Consider the following 25,107-nt stretch of genomic DNA (forward strand, 5'->3'; position numbering starts at 1 on the left):
CCTGCGGCAAGTGGAGCGGCTTATGGCTGGTAGGCGAGGGGTGGACAGGTGAGCGCACAGCCCTGGGGCCACCCATAGGTCACAGCTACCTCGTGTTTGCCTCGCCATTACGCCTCCTCCTCCCATCTCCCCTGGTTCCGTATCGCGAAGACCTTGACCTCAGGCTGAGTGTGTGGAGATGTTCTCAGGTCTCCAGTCTAGGTCTGTGCTGAAGCCTGACCACCGAGACTCCCAGGCAGGGCAGGCAGGCAGGCAGGCACACATTCCCTGGGGTAGTGGCTGAGATGCCCACCTGTAGGGAGCATCCCCTGAAAGCAGGTCCTTTGCACTTCCCAAATCTGCTGGCAGTTGGCGTTGGGTGCCTGCCACCGCTGCAAGCGATGAAGTGGCTGGGGACCAGAGGTGGACTGGGGACCTGCCGAGGATGCAGGGCATCCGTCCTGGAGCTGAGACCGAAGCTGGTGCGGTCGAGGGTGGACGTGGTGATGACACTGATGGCCCCACCGCTCCCTTCTGGCATGTGCTTTTGCGCATGGCTGAGGGTGTCACCGCTTAGTAGCCGAGGGTCAGTGAGCTGTCCGCCGTAAGCGGAGAACCGGGGCCTCCCGCATCCAGGTGCCTGTCATCTGTTCCTGCCCCGTAGCTCCTTCAGGTGGTACTGCTGGTGGTGCCAGACTTTGGCCATTTGACGTTTGAGTCCTGACTCAGGCGTGGAAGCTAATGTGACTGGATTGTGCAAATTTAATTAACAGCAAGAGCTTGACACCCAGTGCCTACTTCAGAGAAGCCAAAAGAGAGATAAAGCAAAGAGCGTTCTGGGGCACCGAGCAGCTCGCTGCAGTGAGACTGTCATCTCTTCAGCCCTGCTCGCCGTGTGTGGCTGTGAGCTCCTTGCTGATCCCTGAGGCCCACCCATCTGCCCCCCAGGTCCATGATCTCTGCTTCCTGGCCATGATCTGTCTGGCGCATGCTTGAGTGGAGAGGGAAGCCGTGCAGGGCTCAGGGAGGGTAGTGGGCTTCCATTTCCCGGGCAGTGACCCTGGTCACTGATGTCTTTCTTAAAGGCACATGGAGCTTGCTCTTGGAGGTGGTCATCTCCAAGTCTGGAAGTGTGCTCCCTCCTCTGCCCCCTCTGGGCGTCCCCAGGCACGCTGCCCTTGGCACCCTCACCCCCCTGTCATCTGCTCACCCTTGCGAGTCCAGGAAGCACAGTCTGAAAACCATCTGCTGTTTTCTCCCGAGGCCGCTTTCGGATCTAACGCTCGATGACTAGAATACCATGTGATCACAGGCAGCCTGGGGGGTATATCCCCTGTGCTGATGTGGTGCCCAGGCGTGGGATGGCGCAGGATGGCGTGTGTGCGTCAATAGACTTGGCTTGTGACACCCTCCCCTCGTGTGGCTAGTGCTCCACTTCATGTGAGTTCTGTCACCAGCAGTGACATCAACTCACCCACCTGCCGGGAGGCGGGGGGATGGGGAGGGTGCTGGCTGGACCATTGACTGTGACCATGACCATGACTGGGAGCCCTCCGGGAGATGGCCCAACCTCCTCCTTCCTTTGTCTGTCTTCTCATGGCTGATTTTTCAGAGATGATGAGTAAGCTTGAATGTTCTCATCACAATGAGTAATACTGATATTGACTTCTTTAAAATGTTAATTTTAAAACTTTCCTTTAAAGAGGCTCCATGGGGGGCAGCTCCTGGGAGGCAGCTTATTTCATGCCCCAAAGGGTATACTGGCTGGCTGCCTGGTGGGCTGTTGCTGGTGGTGGAGGGTGAAGTTTGGTCTGCAGATGCTTGCTGCGGGTGGCCAGGGTCACGGGCTCCAAGGACGAGTGGAGGTCAGCTGGGGAGGTCAGGAGAGGCAGACGGTTCAGCATTAAATCTGTGGCCCAGTGCCCCTTGTCATCCGAGTCTGTGCCTGCTCTGTGTCGGGGCGGGAATGGGCCCTGGGGCTTTATGGTCTGGGCTTGAGAGCGGGAAGGCAGCCCGTGCCGAGTGTGGCCAAACCCTGACCCTGGTGTTCTTTGTGCTTCCCTTTGAGGATCCACTCCAAGGAGTACTTCAAGGAGAAGTATGCTGTGGATGACGTCCAGTATGCAGACGAGGTCAGTAGCAGCCGGCTCCTCTCTGTGCAGGTCAGGGCTTCCGTCACCCCTCCGTTCCGGCATCCCCTTCCTCTCGCTGCCATAGCCTGGCTGTGTGTTGTGGGATGCCACCGCCCGGCTCCCAGCCACCTCGGCAGTGCCCACGTTTGCAGAGAGCAGATGGGAAGTGTGTACCTCAGACCTCCCTGAAGGGGAGGTGCCTGGGCGGTGCCCTGACTCGGCAGCTGGAGGCCTCTGTACCTGGGTTGTGGCTGCTGAGCTTCCCAGTGGGAGGACAGCTCTGGGAGGTCTGATCTAAGCGCCCCTCGGGCTCAGCCCGGGCCTTCACGTGTGGGGAGGTGCTCCCCCATAGACCATTGCCGGCTGCAGATGCTGCTGTCAGAAAAACCCCAGACTTTGAGAGGCCCGTGGGTGGGGTGCAGTTGGAGGCCCCCGGATTTAATCTACTTCCCAACGTGGGTGCCCGGGGGTGTCATGTGGCCTGGGTAGGTGAATGACTGTCCTTCTGGGACTCTGCATCTGTCCCGAATCCAGATAGTCACAAGGGGCTGCCCCTGACTTTCACTGCTGATGGAGCAGGACTGGGGCAGAGGTGAGCGCGCAGCCGTGCGCCCCCATGGTCTCCTTGGGGGACCGAGGCCTCCAACTGCAGCCACTGCCAGGTACACAGGGAGGCCTGTATTACAGGCCCCGTGCCCCAAGCACGTCAGTGCCTGCTGCTCCAGGTCAGGCACTGCTGCTCCAGCCTGGCAGGATTGGCGGGATGGGGCCCTCGCATGCCAATTTCCCCAGACCAAGGTGGCACGTGGACCTACATTAAGTGCTGGGGGTCATTGTGGAAGCAGCAGAGGAGCCAGCCAGCCAGCTTGAGTAAATGTCCCAGGGGTGTGTGGGCATCAGAGCTTGCTGGGACCCAGGGATGAACTCCGTAGCCAGGACACGGTCTGGAGCAGAGGGTGACTGTGGCCCTCGGTGCCTGGTCAGGGGGGCCTTGGTCAAGGAGCGCGGCTTGCACCCATGCGCCCAGGGCCACGGGCACCTGTTTTCTGCAGCACCTTCTGCCTGGTTGGGTTGTGGAGAGAGGGTGGCTTTTGATCTTTCTTTTTGTCCTTGGATTTCAATACTGAGTTACTGGGGGGCAACTCATAGCATCTAAAGAGTCGGTTAATACACTTGTGACCTGTTGTTATTGATTTCTTTGGGTATAGGATCTCAAATAGCCTGAACATTTACTCACGTGCTCCTAATGAGGTCATTTGCTACTTACCTTGCATCTCTAAGTACCAGGGAGCGAGGGACCCGCTCATCCTTCGTTCCGATTTTGTTCCTGACCCTCTCCTTGGCAAGTGCATCCTTCCTGCCTCTATAAACTGCATTTTAACATTATCGTCCTTGGGGACCTTGACCTTTCCAGAAATTTGGAGGGGGCAGCCTGGGACTCACCAAGTCAGAGCATCTCTTCACTGCAGCCTCCCCAGCTGCATTCTGACATTTTTGCTTTTATGGCTGGGGGAAACTCAACTCCGTTTGTACTGTGATCTGGGGGAGAAGAGTAGAACTGGCCTCCAAATGCAGTGAAACAGAGTCTGGAGTGGCGGGACGGGAGAGCCGGTAGTGATAGTGTAGAATTACAGCCCCAGAGGGCAGCTCACTCTGAGTCTGTATGTACAAAGCAGAATATTAAATGAGGTCTTCAGAGGAGTTCAGAGGACAGGATCTCAGGTCCAGGAGCTTTTTCTGTGTCCCATCATCGCTGCTGTCATCGTTAATCAGTACTCTCATCACTGTTGCCACTGTGATTCTTACTGGACACGAGGCTCACTGTTAACAGCTGGTCAAATGCTTCACTCTGGGGTGGCACCTGCTGATTCCAGCAACATCCCTTGTGCCCTATCCCATGCAGGCCACAGCCCCTGCCCCATTGCAGAGGAAGCCAAGGCCAAGGTGAAAGGCCCTAACTGTGGGCCCTTAGCCGGGGAAGCAGCAGAGTTAGGGGGCAACCCCAGGACCTTTGGACCCCAGAGACCCTCCACTTCTGCATTTGCCCTGTCAGACAAAGGGGATGACCTAGACTCCCAAATGACTTCGATTTTCTGTGGCTCGAAATGGAGCCTGACAATATAGACTACTGGATTAAGACACCTGTGCTGGGGAGCCCTTGAGGTGCTTGGGACCTGCTCCATCATAGAAGGTGACAGGAAGCCCCTTGGATCAGGAAAGGACTCCTCAGGCCACTTCTATGGTGCCGAGCCCCAACTGGCTTTGGGCAGCCTTGGTTATTTGTGACAAATCACAGATGGGAAGCAGCTCACTTGCCTTTTCTGAAAGAAGGCAGGAAGGCCCGCACCCCAGGCCGTGGCTGGTCACTTCACGTCATGTATAAAATGCAGGCATCTGATATAGGAAACGTGGCTGCCTGGTTCCTTTCATCCCCGTAGACGACCTGATGTGAATTATTGGGAAGGTAGAGCAAATGGTGCCTCCCTGAGAACGGGGTGCTCAGGAGAACCTTGGCAAGTGCTTCAAGACATCTCACTCAAGTGCGGTGCAGAGGCTGGCATTCCTCATGGGAGGGCAGCTGCAGGGTGGAGGGCACGTTTCATGCGCTTGCTCTCCTTTGTGGTGCCGGGCACATGTTGGGAGGTGCCAGGGTCACTGGCTCAGATGCGGGCAGGATGGATGAAAGAGATACCATTGTGGTGGCATAGAGACAGATGCTGCCTGCCTCTTGGCCTCGGTGTGGAGAGGCATCAGGGAATGGCGGGGTCTGAGGGCAGGGGTGTGGGGGGCCCTGTGGGGATGGCTGCTACATCTGGACTGCTGGTCCAGAGTTGCTGGAAACTTCATTTTGTCAGGAGGAGTGCCTGCAAATCCATGTGGTTTGTGATCTTTCCTGAGACTTAAATTTTAGAAACAAGTTCATATTTTTAAATGCATTCCCAGCCACCAAGTTGCACCCCTGTTTTTGACTGCCATGGAAAAGAGTTCATTTTTAAACATTCAGATGCTTGCAGGGTCCAGCTCCCTAGAGCAGCGCAGGCTTTCTTACCAGCACCATTTAAGGACTGTCCTGCCCCTTTCTCTGGATCATCACCCATGAAGAGTAGCCTTCAGGCCTGGTTGGGGCCCTGGGCATGAAGGCGCATGAGATGTCCTCGGGAAGCCTCTGATTGTCCCCAAGGTGGGGAGGGTCCCTGTGCACAAGGCCCTGCTAAATTCTGTGTGTGCCATCTACCTCGACCTGCCAGAGAGGCCCGGCTGCCCGGGGAATCGATGCTGGCCGTGGTACGAAGCAAGTCAGGGCATTTAATGGCACTGGTTTGTGAGAGCTGATGGGTCCCCAGTGACCACCGCTCCATGGAAATGAGGCCCTGTGCTGACAGAGCCGTGCCGTCCCATGTGCTGGAGCTGCATTTTGAGCTGGCGACACACAGGCACGTCCCGTCTCCTTCATCGCCAGGCCTGGAATCAGGGTCTGCTGATGAGAATGTACTGCTAATGGGTGTCCGTGGGGAAGGGCGGGTGGAGCTGCCAGGCTGGGGGAGGTTTTGCAACCGCAAAGGTAACCAGGGCCCGCTCAAGCAGCCGTGATCGATGAAAGACGCTGCCCTGCCAGAAGTAGCAGACGCCCAGCCTGCTCGGTGTCGGGGCTCGACCCGCCTGCGCATCAGGCGGTGCGAGAGGACTGCTTTCTGCATTATTCCTAACCGGCATGTCCTGAGCCGTTGCCGAGAGAAAAACCGTCAGATCACACATTCGTTATGTGGCTCCCCTCTCCCAAGGACAGTAGCACATACAATCCCCAAGTGCCTGCTTGCTCTCCGGTGCTGCTGCCGTAATTGACGGAATCATTCTGTGCTGATGAATGTAGACCCTTCACATCGACGTGACAACACACCCAGGGGCCTGACATGCACAGCTCTTGTTCTTTTAATGAGTCCCCCCCCCCCCGCCCCCCACTCCTCCAGGAGGGCCTGCGGGAGTGGCGGGGATTCAGCCAAGCCGTTGGTTTGTGCAGCACAGAGGTGGGGGATTCAGTGTTCAGAGCGGTTCCGAGTCAGAGGGGAGGGTCCGGGTGGGGAGGGAGCCTTGTGCACCATGGTGGGAAGACGGTTGGTGCACGTGTGGAGAGTAACCTGGCCAGTGGCATCAGAAAGGTCAACGTATATGGCGTATATGGCGTTTCACCTAGCAGTCTCACTGGGTCTAATTTTGTTTTTAAGGAAATACATTTTTAAAGGAATTTACGGTAAGGAAATAAACACGTGTAGAAGAATGTTCATCAGGCATTACTTATACTGGTTAACCATTAGAAATTACTTAAGTGTCCAGTGGAGGAATGAGTAAGTAAATCGTGTGCCATATCTATTGAGAGAGGGCCAGGCAGCCATATGTTCAGCTCCGAGGCTTGCTCTTTTTGAACTGTGAACCTCAACAAACGAGCGAACCCATAGTCTTTCTCATATGTGAAATCTGGACATTTGTAGCACCAGCTTCACGGGTGGCGAAATGAGATGATGTCTGAAGGACTGGCGCAGGCCGTGATCAGGGGCTCATTGGCTGTTTACTATCCCCGGCAGTAGTGACTGGTGGGAGTCACGTGGCTGAAGAGTACTTAATCTCAGGAAATAAGTGAAGTGTGTAACTCCTTATGATCCAAATGTCATTACGGATCTCTGTTTTTATGTGCAGAGGTAAAAAAAAGTCTCTGGGGATGGGATTGTAGGTGTATTTTATCTTCTTATACTTTTCAGTATATTCCAGGTTTTCTCTGGGAGCCTCTCAGTATTAAAAAATCATGTATATATATACATATGTCAAAACTTATCAAAATGTGCACTTTAAATATGTGCGTTATAGAGTATGTCAGTGGTAGCTCAGTAAGGCTGTTTAAGACACAAACAAATCTTCCTCACTCTCGCCCTGTGTCGGGATGTGAAGGAGTTTAGGGTGGGGGGGGGTGGCTCAAATGCAGTAGGAGCTACAGTAGCCAAGATGCAGGGCAGACTGAGGAGTGGGGGCCAGGAGAGGGAGAAAGCGCTCCCGCTGGGGTGGTTGGCGTTCTTGGGGTACAGATGTCATGGCTAATGCAGGGTGGTAGGTGCTTTGCTGAAGGAATGGGGCAGAAGAGGAGAGAATGAGCGAGCCTGTCTTGGGGGGCCAGAGGGCCTCGGTTCTCAGTACGCACTGATGGGGTGGGGAGGAGGCGCGCCAGGCAGAGGTAAGAGCCCAGGCAAAGGCATGGAGAGATGGGGTTGCAGGACACGCTCCTTCATGGCGTCAGGGTGCAAAGCAACCAACATGCAGGGGCAAGAGGCCTGCATGGGTCAAGGGGGAGCAGGGATGGAGAGTAGGGATGTAGGATGGGGGACAGAGGGTAGACAGGGTCTAGGAGATGAATAGGGGACAGGGAGGAAAGTGTCTGCCCTGGGGACAGGAGGCTGTTGGGATCAGTGCCTAAGAGCTCTTATGAACAGGTCTTTTAGGCGGGACTGGCAGATGGACAGAGGTGCTGGCCTCGCAGTGTGGGCAGGTCTGGCGGTTTGGAGCCTGGGATGTGTGTGGGCCTGGAGGTAGGGCAGCATGTGGGAATGTGTGCCATGTTTGGGTTTGAATCCCTGCCAGTTGATAGCTGTGTGGCTTTCAGAAGTCACTTGGCCTCTGTGAGCTTCGGCATCCTCAGCGGCAGGATGGGGACAGCAACGTCACTGCCCGTTTTAACACTGTGCTCCATAAATGTGAGCCGTCATGATTAAGTAATGGTGGTGTATCATCTCCATCAAACGTCTTCATGGTTGCTCAAAAGTGGATTTTTCTTTCTGACCTTTCAGATTGCCAGTGTCCTAACATCACAAGGCCCCTCTGTGCTCCTCACTTTGGTAAGTGGCTGGTATCCAGGGACTGGACACCACGGGGAAGGGTTTCGGGGAGCTGCCTGTCCCAGCAGAGGCATAGGGGAGGATTGAGAACCTAGAGGAATGGTCATCGGTGACACAGAGCGACACCTTCTCATCCGGGGGAGCTGAACGTGTCCAGGGTCACGACCTCGATTCTCCCGTGTCCCTGGGATGTGCAGTGTTCTGGCAGAATGCCGCTGTGATGAGATACCTACTCTAAGGGTTAAAATAAAACCCAGCCGGAGAATGTATTTGTGTCAGGCTGAGCTCCTGGAGTCCATAGATGTAGAATATCAATGTGCTTCCGCCCTGTGTCTCCTCCATTGTTAATAGGATTTTAAAGACGCACCTGTGGCATCTGCCCACGAGGGTGCTGGGCTTGTGGCATCAGATTTAGAATCGGGTACACTGAATGACCGAGGGCCTGCCACAGCCTGGGGGTGGGGTGGGGTGCACGGCTGGCCCCTGGTACCACGTGGGGTGGGGTGGGGAGCATGGTGGGTCCTTAGTACCACGTGGGACAGGGTGTGTGGTGGGTCCCTGGTGCCACCTGGGGCTGGGTGGGGTGTGCGATGGGCCTGTGGTGCCTTAAATAGGGCTGTGGGGGCACCGGGGCTGCGGAGTGGCTCAGAGAAGAAGCCTGCTGTCTTGCGCTTTTTTGACCTTGGGGAGTTTCGAATATGGAGAGTGTGCAACCCTTCTTCCCTCCCAAAGTGACCTTTCTCTCCCTTGTTAATCGATCCTTCTTCAGAAATGGTTCTTCTTATTTATTTATTTACTTGAGCCCTTCACATGTTCTCTTTGTTCCGCTCTGCTCTTTTGATGGCCAAGAAGGAAGATTCCGTGAGATGGTTGTGGTCAGAGACGGTCCGGTGTGTTTTCTCTGGGGGCCGTTATTAAACATCGGCCTGCGGTTCCTGAGGGCAGAGGGTGGGTCAGAAGGCCTTGTCTCTGTGGGGATGGCACACTCTTCTCTGAGTCCCTTGGTCTGTCTCCTGTCCTTTCCACCTGGAGTCTCCTTACAGCTAGAGAAAGAAGAGGGATGTAGTGCAGCTTCCTCATGTCACCGGGGAGGGCCCGTCATGCCTGAGTTGGGTCCTACCTGCATCTCGGGAGGGCTGGATCTGACAGTGCTGTTTGGACCCCGTCAGTGGGGAGCGTGTGTACACGTATGTGTGTGAGGGAGATGAGGCCGGCCCGGGAGAGCAGATCGGTGGTGGAGCCTGGTCCTGTCGCCCCCTTCTGTGCCTGCACAGCCTGAGCTGGTTTCGGCAAAGTGATCTGATAGAGGAGGCTCCTGTGCCCCGGGGACACTGTGTGGCCCCTTCCTCCTTTTTCAAGCTGCGGCAGAGAAAGGAACTGCCTGCCTTTGTGGGGAGGGGGAGGTTGGCTGGGAGCTACCTGACAGGCAGGAAGGGATGGATATGTTTGCCGGGCAGGGGTGGGGGCTCTAGGTTCTTCCCCAGTCCTAAGGCTGGATGGAGGAGGCAGGCACTCCCATGCAGGCTGTGGGGACCTGCGCCGTGGCCCCGTGTGACGAGTCTACCCTTAACGCTCCCTCTGTCTCTGCAGCGTGGTGTCAACACCGACAGCGGCAGTGTCTGCAGGGAGGCCTCCTTCGAGGGCATCAGCAGGTGAGTCCTGGGGCCCCCGGAATGGTCTCCGTCCTGCCCCCCTCACATCTCACCAGCAGGCCTTGCCCTGTCTACAAACTAGATGTAAAGTACTTGAACAGGAAGAGGCTAAGGAGTTAGTTGGGCATTTTGAGGAAATGTTTAGAAAACAATCTGCCTAAAATCACTTCAACTTCTTCTCTGTTGAGCTCCATAATGCAAGTGCAGACCTGCCCAGGCTTGGGGCGCACACACAGGCGGGGGCCTGCTCTCCCTCTGGACACCTGCTCTGAGCTCTGTGGTCTTTGCTCTTCTCAGCCCCTTCTTATTCTTGGCTGCTAACCTCTCCCAGACTGAGTCCCCTGCTGCCCCAGTCTCAGGGACCCCCTTACCTGCCCTTACTCCCCCATTTAGCTCCAGGAAGAGTCTTCAATCCCTGCTTCCCCTCCTGGGCCTCTCCGGGCAGGAAGGCAGATGTGGGGCCCGGAGAGAGCACTTTGCCCTCCTTGTCCCCTTCACGCCAAGGCCCCTGGAGAGTGCCGCCTGCTAGCTGTGCTGTGTCCCTGGGCCCGCTCGTGCCTGGCCCTGGGGCGTCTGTGGGGCTCCAGGCTGCAGCAGAGGAGCCCTTGAATGGAGGCACCTGTTCTTACAGGCTGCTGAGTGTGGACAGCTCCCAGCCTTGCTCCTGGGCCTCCATTCCTAGCTCCTCCCCCACTGGAGCCTAACTCTGCACCACTGCCACCGCGTCCTGTCGTCCTTTGGTGGACTGAGGCGGTGACAGAGGAAGTGCCTTATAATTATGTATGAGCCTGAGCCACAGGGAGTTTGTGCGGCTGTGTGATATAGGGGTGATTAGGAAGGATTATGAGCTCATAAATATGTATCACTCCCCCAATGATCAGAGCAATGGGACGGGGGCGGGTATCAGGTTTGCTTCTCATTGCTCAAATCCCTGCGTTCTCCTGGGAATTTCCTCAGAACGGCCACGCCACGCGCTCGCTCTCTGAAATGCTGGCTGTGGAGCTGCCGTTTCTCCCCAGGCCCCGGAGGGGGAGGTGTGGGGCCCAGCCCACCATGGCCTGTCCTGGGCCCAGCCTCCCCCGGTCCCCCAGCACTGTGGACGTGCCGCTGCCCTGCTCACCCATCTTGACCAACACCAACGTCTGTGTTCCCGTGGGCTGGCCCCTCCAGCTTCTCATCGGTCTCTGCCTGGTGGGGAAGGCCCTGAGTGGGAGCAGGGAGCCCTGGTGATCACCTCACTGACTGGTGCTATGACCTAAACAGAGCTTGCCCTCTGAGCCTCAGCTCCCCCACATGTAGCGTGGTGTTGCCTGGGCTTGCCCTGGGGGTGAAATGGGATCCTGCTCCCCCAGAGCCTGGCACGGAGCTGGTGCTCAGTAAACAGTTGTTCACAAGCACACCCCCATCAAGCACCCCCCCGCCCCCCGTTGCCTCCTGAGCCTTGGTTCCCCATCTATGTAGTGAGCCAGGTGGACTTCAGGATCACTGATTATAAGGTTCCCAGTACCAGTGAGCTGTGGGTTCTTTGCCCCCTCCAGAGTTTCTGATGCCGAGAACCTCCTTAGCACCCCAGGAACAGGTCTGGCAGGTGCTGTGTCAGGTATGGGTCCTGGGAGGCAGCTCACGATGTAGCCCCTGAGAGCAGAGCTCTGCTGGCTGTTCCCCAAGTTTTCCCAGAGAAGAGGCATGGGGAGATTCCAGGGACATCACAGTCAGGGGGCAGTGGAAGCCGAGACCTTTTCCCCTCCCCTGCTAGGAGGAGTCCTGCTGTGAACATGACCTCCCTTCAGTAGGCAGACCTCAGCCTCTGTCCCCTTTTGCTCCCTGGGACTCCTTAGCCCCTGCCAAGAGCCCAGAGGAGCCTCTGCTCTGCCAGACCCCCACCCCACCCGGTCAGCATCTGGAAGGTTTTTTGGAGAGCCAGGACTGCCTTAATGTTGCATGTTCTCCCCAGGCACTGGACTGGGCCCTCTCTAATCTGTAGTCCAGTCCAGGCGGGGCTGACTCTGGGATACTGCCAGGCCCCTCACTACCGGGCTGAGAGCCTGCTCCTGCATGCCGGTGCTGAGGGATTGGCTTCTGTACCCGTGTGCCTTGGCTGACGCACTGCTGGTGAGAGGCCTCCCCTGGGCCTCTCTGCCTTGGAGTCCCCTGGCCTGCCCGTGGTACACCCTCCCTTCCCTCTGGGCCTCTCATCCCACTGGGGCACCCTTTGAGCAGCTCCACCCTCAGGGGTTCTGTTGGGGAGGAGCCTGTGGTAGGTGCCCCCACCCCACACACCACGGGTATGACCTTGGGCCCCAGTCTCTGCCTCCAGCTGCCCGCCAGTGGCTTCCGTACAGAAAGTCATGTCTATATTCCTGGGCTCTGGGTGCAGCTCAGACCCCTGCCTCCCACCATCCTGGCTGCCAGCGCCTTGACTCTACCTCCTCCTGACTTCTGCCATTGTCCTTGAGGGCTGCTGCGGCTCAGCCACCACGTTCACCTGCCTGCCTTGTCTCCAGCTGTTTGCTGGGGCTAATAATAGCCTGTTTCCTAAGCAAGGTGAATCTTGCTATTGTCCTACTTTCCATCAGCTTCTATCATCGGTTATAATAAAGCACCTTATTCCCGGAGGTTTTGGTTTTGACCCTTTTGAACTTCTCTGAAACACCTTGCATCTTGGATTTTTGATTGACCTGCTGTGGCAGAAGTTCCGGTTTCGCTTCTTGGTTTATGCTGATGGGCCATCCCAGGCCATCTTTATCCCTTGGCCTGAGGGGAGGAAGGAGCTTATAGTAGAATGGTGGCCTCAACATGTCCACCCAGTCCAGACCCCCTGGGCACTGGTCCAGGTGGACAGTTGGCCTGCGACCTTCTCTCCAAGTATGGCTCCTGGGGGCTGGCTGCCTCTGGGTCTGTGACCTTGGTGGGGCTGTGGGTTTGGTTCTGGGAGACCTCAGACCTGTCCCAACCTTCTCAGATCAGGGTCAGGCCGCTTGCTACCCACGTCGGGGAATGTGTCGGGTCTCGCAGTGGTGGTGATGGTAGAGAACAGGAAGACAAGGGTGAGGTGGGAAGGGTAGACATGCACCGGGGCCTCCTGATGGCCTGGAGCCCCTGGGGTCACTGAGAAGTGTGTCTATTCTCTCTGGGATGACGGGAACAGGTGCGGAGAGTCTGCTGGGCTTTGTGCTGAGTTTGGGCTCTGGTGCAGGCCACGGCTCCACGTGTGGCCACACTGGTGCAGGGATAAGTCCCACAGAAGATGTGGAAGGATCAGACACCCCATGGGCTCTGGCTGGAGAGTGGGGTCGGGTACTTCTTGCCAGGTCCTGGGGAGGGCATGGCCAGGACTGTTCTGTGGCTGGGGTGAGCCAGAGCTGAGGTGGAGAGGCTGGTTGTGCAGGAGTGGGGGGATGTGAGGTCTCCCCGTGGGCTCCCTCCCACAGCTGCCTGGAGAGGTTGGTTCCTGTAGCCTGGGAGCAGAGGCAGGCATGATAAATCTTTGTTAGCATCTGAGGAGGTAGATTTTAGAGCAGATTTTCCTGAGAGAGAAAGAGAGAGACTGACCATGGAGGAGAAGATGATCTGTGGGGGCCAAGTGGCCCATGGGGGTGCCTTCTTGGCATGAAATAGTTCCCTTCAAAGTAGGCAGACTGCCCAGGAGCCCTAGGCCAGGGCAGTGAGTTACTGAGGGCTCAGTGTCATGCCATTGTCTGAGAGAGAAATATGGTCGATATTTCACATCAGCTGGTTATTCGGGATAAGCATATCTCTTATCTTCTGGCATTTACTTAAATTGCCTTGCATATTTGAAGACAATTGGTTACAAATGAATTCCATTTAAATAAGCAGTTAAATATGAAATTGCTGAATTTGGGGGTTGCTAATGTAGGAGTATTAATATTCAAAGATGTGAATTTTTAAACCCAGGAAATAGAGGGACTTTATTAAAACCTGATGATCGCAACAAAATGCCGGTCTGTGGCATGGGGACTTGGCATTGTGGTTACTGTTAACTTGTGTATCAATGTGAGGTGTGGGCTTCTCATTATGGCCCATGGAGTCTCCATGAGGAGATAGGAACCCACCCCAGCCCCTAGCAAGGGTGGGCAGTGGGGGGCCCTTCTAGGGCCTGTTCTCCGGCAAGCCTCGCCTCCCTCCTTGGGTTAGAAACTGCAGGGAGGAGGACAGGGACAGGGACAGGGATGGTTGGGCCCATACTGCTCACCCTTTGTCACCTGTCCCTCAGGCAGAGCCCATCAGGGAATTACCCTCTGCTTCTAGGATACGCGCTCCCCACCCTCATAGGCACTGATGGGTTTGTTGTTGTTTTTACCCAGTTGATACATGCTCATCATAGAAAATGCTGACTACACAGAGGTAACACCCAAATTTCATCACCCCAAGTTAAACCCCGCCAATGCTGCGGTGAATGTCTTTTGGACTCTTCTGTGTGTGTCTTGAGTGTTTTTGGTTTTGTGGGGTTTTTTTAATTTTAATTTTAATTTTTTTTACTGTTTATTTTTGAGAGAGAGAGACACACACACAGAGCGTGAGCGGGGGAGGGGCAGAGAGGGAGGGAGAGACAGAATCCAAAGCAGACTCCAGGCACAGAGCCCAATGTGGGGCTCGAACCCACAAACCGTGAGATCATGACCTGAGCCGAAGTCAGACGCTTAACTGACTGAACCACCCAGGTGCCCCTGTCTTGAGTGTTTTTGTATCTGAGTGTGCATTTGTGTGCATCTGTGGGTTTATGTGTGTATATTTAGGGGTGGATCTTTGTGTATTAGTCTGGGTGTGTCTACATGCCTCTGTGTGTGTGTGTTTGTGTGTGTGTGTGTGTGTGTGTGTGTTGCATACACATCTGTGTGTGTCTACGTGCATCTCTTCCTAAGCACATGCCTGCCTGTGTGTGTGTTCATCTTACCTGTCTCTTTATATCCATGTTACCTGTGCGCTGGGTCACTCTGCTGCTTGTGTGTGCACGGGTGCACGTGTGCATACGTATGTACATTTTATAAAGTGAGATTTTACTGCTGTGTTTGCCTGCTGAGTAGATAGGCCATTGCTTTTCCTAATGTCAAAGTGACATTTGGGGAAATGGGAGGCAGAGCCTGGGTTGTCGTCTTGATTTATGTCATTTGCTGCTATGCTCTTGACTCCAAACCATGTTGGCTGCCTGAGGTCTCTTTGATATTTCACAAGTAAGGCTTTGATTCTACAGCATTTCGGGTGACTTTGAATTAGTCAGGTGACTTTGAATTTGTGTAGCTAGGATTCCCGACAGCTTTGGAGAGCTAGAATCCTCCCGGCCTGCTAATGCCCCCTTCTCCCTTCTCTCCTCTGTCCCTCCTTCTTCGATGGGCTCAGCCAGCAGTGGGGGTACCAGCTGCACAACCACGGCATTAGATAGGTGTTTTTCAAACCCTGGTAATGGGGCCATGGAGAGTCCTTGCCTGGTCACAAGCCAGCATGCCCTATGTGTAATATCCTGACCTGAGATGGAGCAGGGCTCAGAATCCAAAGGGTTGAAGGCTTGCTGGAGCTTCTCTGCTGAGGCCTCTGCTTTGTGCTGGGCCATGCCAGGCTTCCCCAGCTTTCCCACTGACACCTTGGGCTCTGGGTCACACATGATGTACCCCGACCTGATCTTTTTGTCTTCTGGGGTCCCCTTGTCAGTTATGTTTATCTTATCAAAGAACACATTTTGACTTTGTACATTTTTCTTTATTTTTATGTCTGCCTTTTATTTCATTGATTTCTGTACATTTTCATTTCCTTTTAATTTCTTCAGGTTTGTTTGTTCTTTCTCTAGCTTCTTGAGAGAGAAGAAAGGGACATTCTTGGGATGGGAGCTTAGATCATTGTTTTCAGTGTTCTTTTCCACTAAGTACGTTTTAGAGCTATCAGTTTTCCTCTGGGTGCTGTTTTAGCTGCATTTCACCAGTTCTGATTTTTCATGCTTTTAGTTTCTAATTTTGTTATTTCTCTTCTGAACTGTGGGTCTTTAGAAGTTTGTTGCTTAACTTCCAAACAACTTGGGATTTTATAGTTTTCTTTCTGTTACTGATTTCTAGTTTAATTCTACTGTAATCGGTGTACATTTTCTGTATCTCAGTGCTTTGAAATTTCTTGAGACTTCCAGTGTATGATCACTATGACAGATGTTTCTTGTGTACAGTATTGAACAGAAGTGGAGAGAAAGGAAATCCTTGCCTTGCTTCTCATCTTAGGGGAAAGCTTTTCATCTTTGACCGCTAACTATGATGTAGGCTGTGGGTTTCTTGTAGATATCTTTATCAGGTTGAGGCAGTTTCCTTCTCTTCCTAGTTTACTGAGTTTTTTTTATCATGAAAGGCTGTTGGATTTTGTAAGATCCTTTTTTTGTATCTATGTGGTTTTGTTCTGTATTCTGTTGATATAAATTATTAATATAATTAATAGATTAGAGCATATTACACTGATTATTTTTGTCTGTCAGAGTAACCTTATATTCCTGAGCTAAATTGGACTTGGTCATGGTGTGTATCCTTTTTATATGCTGATGAGCTCAGTTCGTTAAGCTATTTTTTTTTTAATTTTGAAAGAGAGAGAGCGCGCGCGTGAGCGAGCAAGTTGGGGAGGGGCAGAGACAGAGGGAGCCAGAGAATCAAATCAGGCTCTGCACTGACAGCACAGAGCCTGATGTGGGACTTGAACTCACAAACTATGAGATCATGACCTGATCCCAATTTGGAGGCTTAACCAACTGAGCCACCCAGGTGCCCTTGTTTTAATTATATTTTTAGTTGTTACCTGGGGGATTACAAATGACCTCTTAAACTAATAACAGTCTAGTTTGCATTAATGTCAATTTCAGTAGTCTACAACAAATTTGCTTCTATATAGCTTTGTTTTGTCCCCTCCTTTGTGCTGTTGTTGCATACAGATTGCATCTTCATATGTTCTGTTGGTCCACACAGATTTATGATTGTTGCTTTTTGCAGTTGTCTTTTAAGTCAGGAGAAAAAAGGAGTTACACAAAATACATTTACACTGTCTCTGTACTTGCCTATGTAATTACTTTTCTCAATGCCTTCATTTTCTTCACGTGGATTTGAGTGAGTCTAAGGTTGTTTCACTATAGTCTGAAAGATTCCCTTTAGTATTTCTGGTAGGATAGGTCTTCTAGCGATGAATTCTCTCAGGTTGTTTATCTGGGACTGTTTTAATTTTTCTTTCATCTTTGAAACACAGCTTTGCTGGATATAGAATGTTGGTTGACACTTTTTTTTCTTTCATCCCACTGTCTTCTGGCCTTTATAGTTTCTGATGAGAAATCAGCCATTAATCTTATTGAGGGTTCCTTGTATGTCATGCTTTTTTTTTTTTTTTCCTTCCCCTCTTACTGCTTTCAGGATTTTCTCTTTGTCCTTTGAAAGTTTGATTATAATATGTCTGAGTGTGGATCTCTTGGGACTTATCCTGTTTGGAGTTTATTGGGCCTTATGGATGTGTAGATTAATGTTTTTCATTAAATCAATGACGTTTTGGGCTATTATTTTTTCAGATATTCTTCTCCTTCATCTCTCCTTTTCTTCTGGGACTCCTGTTATAAGTGTGTTGGTACACTTGACAGACGAGGCTAGGTCTGCCTGGCAAGAGTGGAGGGTAGTTTTGCAGCCGAGCAGCTTGCTCTCCCAAGTGACAGCACTTAGGGGGCTCGGTGCGGCCGCATGTCTGCTGCAAGCAGCGGGCGGCAGGTCTTCTGTGGGCCGGAGGATCGTGGAGTTATAGTTTGCGGCCCTCTTTGGGTCGTGTCCTCTCTTGGTATGTCTTGAAAGAGGTATTTCTTGCTGGGAGATGATGGACCATTGAACTAATAGGCTTGCTTTGTGTTTCCTCTGCAGGTTTAACGTCAACAACACCATTCTTCATCCAGAGATCGTGGAGTGGTAAGTATTGCCTGTGGCTGCTTTGGCTGTTTGTTGTGCTTCCGCTCAGGAAGCTCAGAGACCCGGCTGTCGCCACCTGCTCCATCTCAGAGAGCCCCTCAGACAAGACAGTCCCCAGAACAGCTCTCTTCTCTGGTTCTCTGTGTGTGTGTGTGTGTGTGTGTGTGCGCGCGCCAGTTGGTCTGTTTTTCTGAAAGGGCATAAATCACTTGAATGTCAATTAAATTTATCTTTTCCTTTGTTAAGCAGTCTTTTAAAAACTCCTACCCTAAGCGAGCCACACTTACATAGCTCACTTAAAGTAGATAATGAAAAGAGTAAAAACAGACATCATCCATAATGCTATTACCAGAAAGGTAAACGTGTTTTCCTCCTGTGGCATCTGTGTCCTGACAAGTTGCCATCCTTTTGTATGTGTTCTTGTGTTGCCTAGTTTCCTCCCTTGCTGATACCGGCAGCCCGGTCCTGCAGCACGACTGGTTTCTGTTAGGTCACAGCAAGGCAAACCTTCTCGGGTTGGGCATCCCCTCCGTGGGCCCTGGAAGTGGCCCTCCAGCTCTGACGTGCCACCAGTTTTCTTCCTAAGCCATCGAGTTGCTCAGCAATAAAACGTGTTTTATTGGTTCTAAGGCTGCACTTACTCTGAATGTAGAAGAGCGGCGAGGTGGGGCCTTTGGCACCTCATCACCTGACAGCGGGGAGGTGCGCGGACCTTTCATGTCTGATGCTATGACCTTGTGGTCGTGTTTCCCCATCTGGTTGGGAGGTCTTGCTCACCTAGTCTTGGAGTTTGGGCACCTTCCGACTAGGGGAAGCTCCATCAGGAAGAAGGAGGAGATGATGCAGGTCCAGGGGCCGCGTGTTCCGAGGCCTTGAGGGCAGTCAGAGAGATGGGCAGGGTGCTGGGTTGGCTACGGTGTCCGCTTGGACTTGATCTTGAGAGAAACGGGAACCATGGGAAACCTTTGACGAATTTAAGCAGGAGAATGGTAGGATTGTGTTTGTGTTTTAAACGATCGCTTTGGCCTCAGTCTGGAGACTCAATTCTAGGGCAAGAGAGGGCACAGGCTGCCAGCTGGGAGGCTGCTGCAGGGCCCAGGTGGCAGGGGAAAGGCGGTGTGACAGAGCTGAGAGTGGCGTGGCAGTCCAGGGGAACGCCCCTGGGAGGAGCCGGCTGTGACACGACTGAAGGATGGAGTTGAAGGTGACTCCGTTTTTTTGTCCTAAACAGCTGGGTGGGTGTCACTGAGATGAGGATGGCTGGGAAGAGCAGGTGCCGTGACAGATCGGGGACTTGTTTGGGGCATGCTGAGTTTGAAGCAGGTTCCGGTGGGAGAGAGGCTGGGCCAGAGGTGGAAATCCGAGGGCCTTCGGGACTGGCATCGGGACTGACCCCTTGGGAGCGCTCACCGGAGGGCAGGCCGGCCAGCCCAGCTCTGTCGGCAGCCGTGCGCCCTCTGAGGATGGGGCCTGGGTCCTTCTCGTTCACAGCCTCCTTTTCTTGTTTTTGGAAAGTAACAGACGCCTGGCCCATCTGTAGCTCCCAGTGGACAGAAGACTAAATCCTGGATACCCAGGAATGGGCCCGCACCCACTTACACCCCGCAGGTGACGTTCCCTCACGGCTGCTAACAGTTCGGGTGCTTTGGAGACCGGGCTGGGTTATCCGCTCCGGCATCTCCTGAGGGATCAGCCATTAGCTCGTTACTTTGGAACAAGCACACTTTAATTCTAGTGACACTTCCAAGGCTCTGAGGTGGATTCTGCATTCATAAGAATACTTCCCAACTTTATCAAAGCCAGCAGCAGAAGGGACTTATTTGGCATTTGATGGCAGTAGAACTATTTTAGAAATGTCACACTGTCCTTCCTGCCTCAAGGGTGTGTTTTAATAGCATGGGTTCTGGCCTCTGTAGTGACTGCAGTCATTCTCGGGTGAGATCCATGGTGGTCTTGATCACTGCCCTCTTCAAATAAGCGAAGGAAGGATTCTGGGTGCAATGGCAGGCTGGTCCCTCATTTATAGGAGAGGGTTTTCTGTGATGTTAAATTATGACTCACTGGCACATCTTTGGGCCCCTGCGTCCTGAATGCTTTCATCACCCCCTCTGTCTAGGCCCCATGGAGAGGGACTGCCTGGGGTGACACAAAAACCCTCCACGCAGGCTATTCCAAACTCTCACCCCAGCTTGCACCCCTTGGGAAGTCGCTTAACTTTTCTGAGCCTCAGCTACATCTGTCAGTGAGCTTGTAGTAATATCTAACTTGTGAAGATTCACCAAGTGTCTTAGACTATGCAGGCTGCCATAACATTTACCATCAGGAGTGGCTTATAAACAACAGAAATGTATTTCTCACAGTTCTAGAACCTTGGAAATCCAAGTGCTAGCACACTCCGTGTCTGGTGGGAACAGACTTTCTGGTCCCGAGGTGGCCATTTTCTTGCAGTGCCCTCACATGGCAGCAGAGGCAGGGAGCTCTCTGGGGTCTCTTTTATCAGAGCACCAATCCCAGTCACAAGAGCTCTGCCCTCATGGCCTCATCACCTCCCAAAGGCCCCACCTCTGCATGCCGACACGTTGGAGATTAGGTTTCAACATATCAGTTTTGTGGGGGGAGACAAATATTCAGCCGATAGCATGGAGCCTCAGTCTCCTCACCTGCAAAACAGAAGTGGTCTCCCTTGGTGGATGATGGCTCAAGGCTTGAATGAGAGTAGAAGTCAAGTGCTAACTCAGCTTAATAAAATGTCACCTTTTGAGACTTCTTGTGTGCAAGGCACTGTGCTAAGCACTTGACATATGTCACCTCATTCAAAGAGATATTTTGCTTATGCTTTAAGCTAGGTGCTCCGATTATCCCCATTCTACAGATAAGGAAACTGAGGCACAGGGAGATGATTTGCCTGAGGAAAAGCCAGGGGCTGAGCCCAGGTCGGTAGTTCCCGGATCTTGTGCTGCCCCTTGTATATCTGAGGGGCACCCTGGAGGAGTGGGGGGGGAGGGGTGCCTGAGTTTCAGCCATTTCGAAGTCCCCTCTAGGCCACTGCAGATGCAGGGGTGCTCAGAGGCCCCGGCATGGATCTTGTGTGAGGTCAGCGTGTGCAGGTAGGTGCCCAGGACTGTGTGGCTAAGCCTCCTTCAGCACCATGCCCCCTGCCACTCATGCACCCCGGCTCCTGGTTAGCTGCTGGGCTGGGGATCTGGGATTCCTCCCAGAGCCTATCTGATAGGTGAGGAGCAGCCTCTGCTAGCACAGAGGACGCTTCCTTCCTAGTGTTTGTTTGGGCGTCATTCATTTCCTTTCTGTGACTGCTTTATTGTTTTCCATTCTCTGAAGCAGTGCCTTTTTGATTTCCTGTAAATTCCTCTATCATCATACTCTTCCCCAGAAACATAAGATCATAACTGATAATTTCTTTTCTTGTGCTGGGTATTGCAGTTTGGATGTGGAGGTCAAAAGTTGAAACTTAAGAGCAGGCGTCTCGCTTCCATAATTTAGGCTGTGGTTCTCCTTTCCTGTTCTGCAGATGATTAAATTGATCTGAAGGCAGGTTAGGAAATAAAAGGAGATACTTTTGTGCAGTCTTAATAGCTCGGCGCCTTGGATTTCAGTTAAGTACCACTGGAAGCGTCACAGAAGAGCAAGCATGTCAGCAATTGCCGTGTGCCTTGTTGGGTTTTAAGAGAGACTGTGTTAAATTGAGTCACACGCCGATTTTAGAACTGTTAATTACACAGAGTGAAGGTGTCCTGCGTGTATTAATCCGGCAGTGGGATAACATACCTGTTTCTCCTTCCCCTGGCTTTCTGTGTGCAGGAGGTGGTGAGGTGTGGATGGCACAGCAGGACCCTGCATCCTGGTAACATGTCCCGAATTAGAAAAGATACGTAGATGATGACCTAGATTCTTGGTGTGTACGTGAAAAGTCTTCCAGTAGGGTTGCTGTCTTTGTCTCCTGAGGAAGAGGCATTTAACCCTACGTTAACAGGAAAGCCAAGTGGACAGTGGGGATCCTAGGGCAGAGTGACTGTGCCCCAGAAGGCAGCAGATGGGGTGTGGGCACATCAGGCAGAGGGGAAGGCGTGGCCGGGCCCCAGTCAGCAAACGCAGAGGTGGACCCTCCCATGCCTCCCCTGCGCGCGGCCCACGCCACGACTCAAGCACACTCAGCTCACTGCTGAGCGAAACCGCTATTTTCTTCATGGCTCTGATTTCTTTGAGAGGGCTTATTGATTGAGCCTCCTTAAGATATGTAATTCCAACTAGCTCTTTCCTTTCTGTCCCTCCTGTTGTTCTGGGATTTTATCCTTTGCAACACCAGGTCATGGGGTATAGAGGGAATGGATGTGGGGTCCTGTGGCATTGAACTCTGCCCGCCTGCTCCCGCAGAACCATCCCCTGCACATTCATCTCCAGGAGGGATGGAATACTTGTCCCTTCAGATGGGTTTTGTTCAACACGGTGGCACTTTGACACTTAGACACTGATTTTGGAAATACTTCATTCTGTCTTGCTACTATTTTAATTAGTGGAGCATTCAAACCTCAGTTCATTAATGCCTTAATCCCGGGTTTAATGCCCAGAGGCAGTTTTGTGACCTATGCATATTTAAGGGGAAAAAAAACAGATTGCAGAAAAAAAATCTCAACCTAGTCCGGTTTTTGTCATTTCTGGCCTGTTGCAGGGGACTCTGGGCCTGGCGTAGTGAAGGGACTTTCTCTCCACTCCTGCTCCCCTGCCCATAGCGCTGCCTTCCCCCTGAGTGGCCCACTGGCTGTGATGATGCTCACGGGTGTGGCCGCAGGCCTGGGGACTCTGCACGAGTGCCGCATCGCCTGCACGCATCAGCCACCTCCTCTTGCTAGTCGAGGAGCCTGAGCTGTTTCCAGCGCAGACTTGTTAACTGCATCTTGTCCTGTCCTAAGCCTGGGTCCTCTGATGCCTCGTGGAGGAGGCAGCCTCGGTCCTTTCCTGGGGATAGAAAACTTGCAGATTATATTGCTTGTTGCCACCCCACACATCCCGGGGCCAAACAAGGCTGGGGCCGAGTGTGACACTAGGCATCCCTCACCCCGGAGGCCACTGGGACAACAGAGGCGGGGCCGTGGTGGAATCCCTTTTTCGTTATCTTTTCCTGCCCACGAGTAATGGAAATAGCCTCCTCAGGCTCAGGGTAGTCAGTCCTTCTCGAAGATAGCGAGAAATTGCCAGATGCTGGAAAGTCTTGTTATTTTTTTACAGTAATCTTAAAAACCGTTTCTGGTGCTTGTGTCCTGGAGATAAGGGGGGGGGGCCAGGCTGAACGCCCAGCACCTGGGCAAGACTTAGGCCCAGAGTGCCCTGTGGATAATCAGGTGAGCCAGCACACAGGCATCTGTTCTTGGGGTCTTTAAAGCTTGGATTCATGTGGGCCAGGCTGGTTTCGTTGGAGAACTGCCTTTGTGGCATAGTTTGTCCTGATTCAGTTTGATTTCTTTCTTTTTTTCTTTTCTTTTCTCTTTCTTTTCCTCCTTCCTTTCTTTCCTTCCTTCCTTCCTTCCTTCCTTCCTTCCTTCCTTCCTTCCAATGTTTGTTTTTGAGAAAGAGACAGAGTGCAATCAGGGGAGGGGCAGAGAGAGAGGGAGACACCCAAAGCAGGCTCCAGGCTCCAAGGTGTCAGCCCAGAGCCTGACGCAGGGCTTGAACTCATGAGCCGAACCGTGAGATCATGACCTGAGCTGAAGTCAGATGCTCAACCGGCTGAGCCACTCAGGAAGCCCCCTTTTTTTTAAACATGACTTACAAGTAAGTCCTGAGTAAAGCAGCTAGAAGCCTCATGTGTCATCTTCCACAAACTCAAATTGGGCAAGAAAACAGGACGTGGCCTCCATGGCTGGAAGTGCTTGCGTCTCTGATGAGAAGAGAATGTGGTTCCGGTCCAGGTCCCCTTGGAGGAGAAGCCAATGGCCACCAAAGCTTTTAAGCAAGGAAAAGCACGATCACATTTGCGTTTACTAAAGATCTGCAGCCGCTGTCCCTGAGCACATGGGCCTGAAGGCACGAAGAGGCCAGAGAGGTTGTCCAGGCCGGAGGCAGTAGGGTCTGGATGGAGAGAAACAGAGAGTCTGAGAGAGGGTATAGAGGTGGAATTGCAGCCCTTGGTCATCACTTGGATGTGGGAGCAATGGATAGGGGACAGGAAGGGATCTGGGATGGCACGCAGGTCTCTGTTGTAAGTGGCAGGGGGGCGCTGCAGCTGTGGGGTGAGGTGGGGGAGTTGGCGTCCCGCCGAGCTGGAGGTGCCTGGGGGACCTGCGGGTGGAGGAGCGGCTGAGAGGCCTGTGCCACAGACAGCCATTCGGGAGCAGGTGCAGAGGTAGAGTGGAGAGGGGGAGGGAGGGAGGCCTTATCGGGAGATGGGAGCAGCCCAGCGGTGCCAGGGGAGGCGGGGGTCACTGTGCTGCTTCCTCTCCGCACTCAGGGAAGGCCTCTGAATTTGGCAGCCTGGGGTCCTCCCACACATTGTGAGAGGGGGGCTGGCAGGGGGTAGGGGTGGGCTGAAGGGAGAAGAGGAGAGGGGAGAGAGGAGGGAAGGGGATGGGGGAGAGCTCTGAGATCAAACACGAAAGCTCCTCTCGCTCCCCGCCTAAAGCAAGGACAGTTGTGGTTTCCCTTCCGGAAACGTGGCGGAGTAGCGGAGGATAGAGCTTGGCTGGAGGAGGAGGACGGGGGGTGGGGAGGAGGAAAGTGGGTGGTCGTAGAGCTCCTGGTAATAGGGGCCACGTGGGCTCTGAACCCAGGTGTGTGTTGGGGTGCTGAGCCTGATCCACCCCTTCCCTTGTAAGTGGGTGGGGAGGAGGACGTGAGTGGGGAGGGGAAGGCTTGAGAATTTGGAGAGGAGGGGAGAGAGAGGAGTGCATTTATGCACTGAGCAGGGGAGGGGGCCCAAGGAGGGGAAGGGAGAGATCTTGGGGAGATAAAGTTAAAAGGAGCCCTCCCGCCCTGCACGCCCCCGTGCAACTCACAACAGAACTGGGGCCGTGGCGAGACCGGTGGGGCTGGTGACTGGGAGCTTTTGGTGTGCCATCCGCCTGGCCGCGGATTTTCCCAAGGCCTTCATGGCCCTGGAACATGGGGGCAGCAGGCACAGGCTCTGGCTCATCCCTCATGAGGGTTTGGTTAAGGCCACGCGGATGGGTGGGCACAGGGCCTGGGGGTCTGGAATTTTGGCAGGAGTGGTAGCTGGCAGGTTGGACCAGAGGTCTAAGCCCAACAGAGGGTCAGAGGGCTGGAGGCGGGCACAGCCTGGGCCCGGTTCCCACCTGCGTTGTTACTCTGGTCATCACCACATGTGAGAACAGAGAGGCCCACTCCTTGCTTACCAGTCGCTCAGGCTGGAACCGAGCAGGCGGCAGTGGGGAGCAAAGCATCAGGCTCTAGGTTATCCTGTGAGTGGATTTGGGCCTGAGGAGCCTGAGCCGCTCACCTGAGTCCTGCTCTGGCTTTGGGCCCTCACCTCCAGGGCACAGGAAGCAGCTTTCTGGTCCCCAGGTGGGCTGCT

The 25,107-nt window shown here is 53.4% G+C and overlaps 1 protein-coding gene across 1 annotated transcript in view; it reads left to right on the top strand.

Moving 5' to 3' along the window:
• Positions 1 to 25,107, top strand: part of PEPD (peptidase D) — a 112,063-nt gene that overhangs the window by 17,010 nt on the left and 69,946 nt on the right. The window contains exons 4-7 of the mRNA XM_042969413.1: positions 2,048 to 2,111; positions 7,943 to 7,990; positions 9,581 to 9,642; positions 17,520 to 17,564. Coding sequence (XP_042825347.1) covers positions 2,048 to 2,111; positions 7,943 to 7,990; positions 9,581 to 9,642; positions 17,520 to 17,564 — 219 coding nt within the window. The remainder of the gene's footprint in view (positions 1 to 2,047; positions 2,112 to 7,942; positions 7,991 to 9,580; positions 9,643 to 17,519; positions 17,565 to 25,107) is intronic.

Source organism: Panthera tigris, chromosome E2 (genome assembly GCF_018350195.1).
Source record: "Panthera tigris isolate Pti1 chromosome E2, P.tigris_Pti1_mat1.1, whole genome shotgun sequence".
NCBI lineage: Eukaryota > Metazoa > Chordata > Mammalia > Carnivora > Felidae > Panthera > Panthera tigris.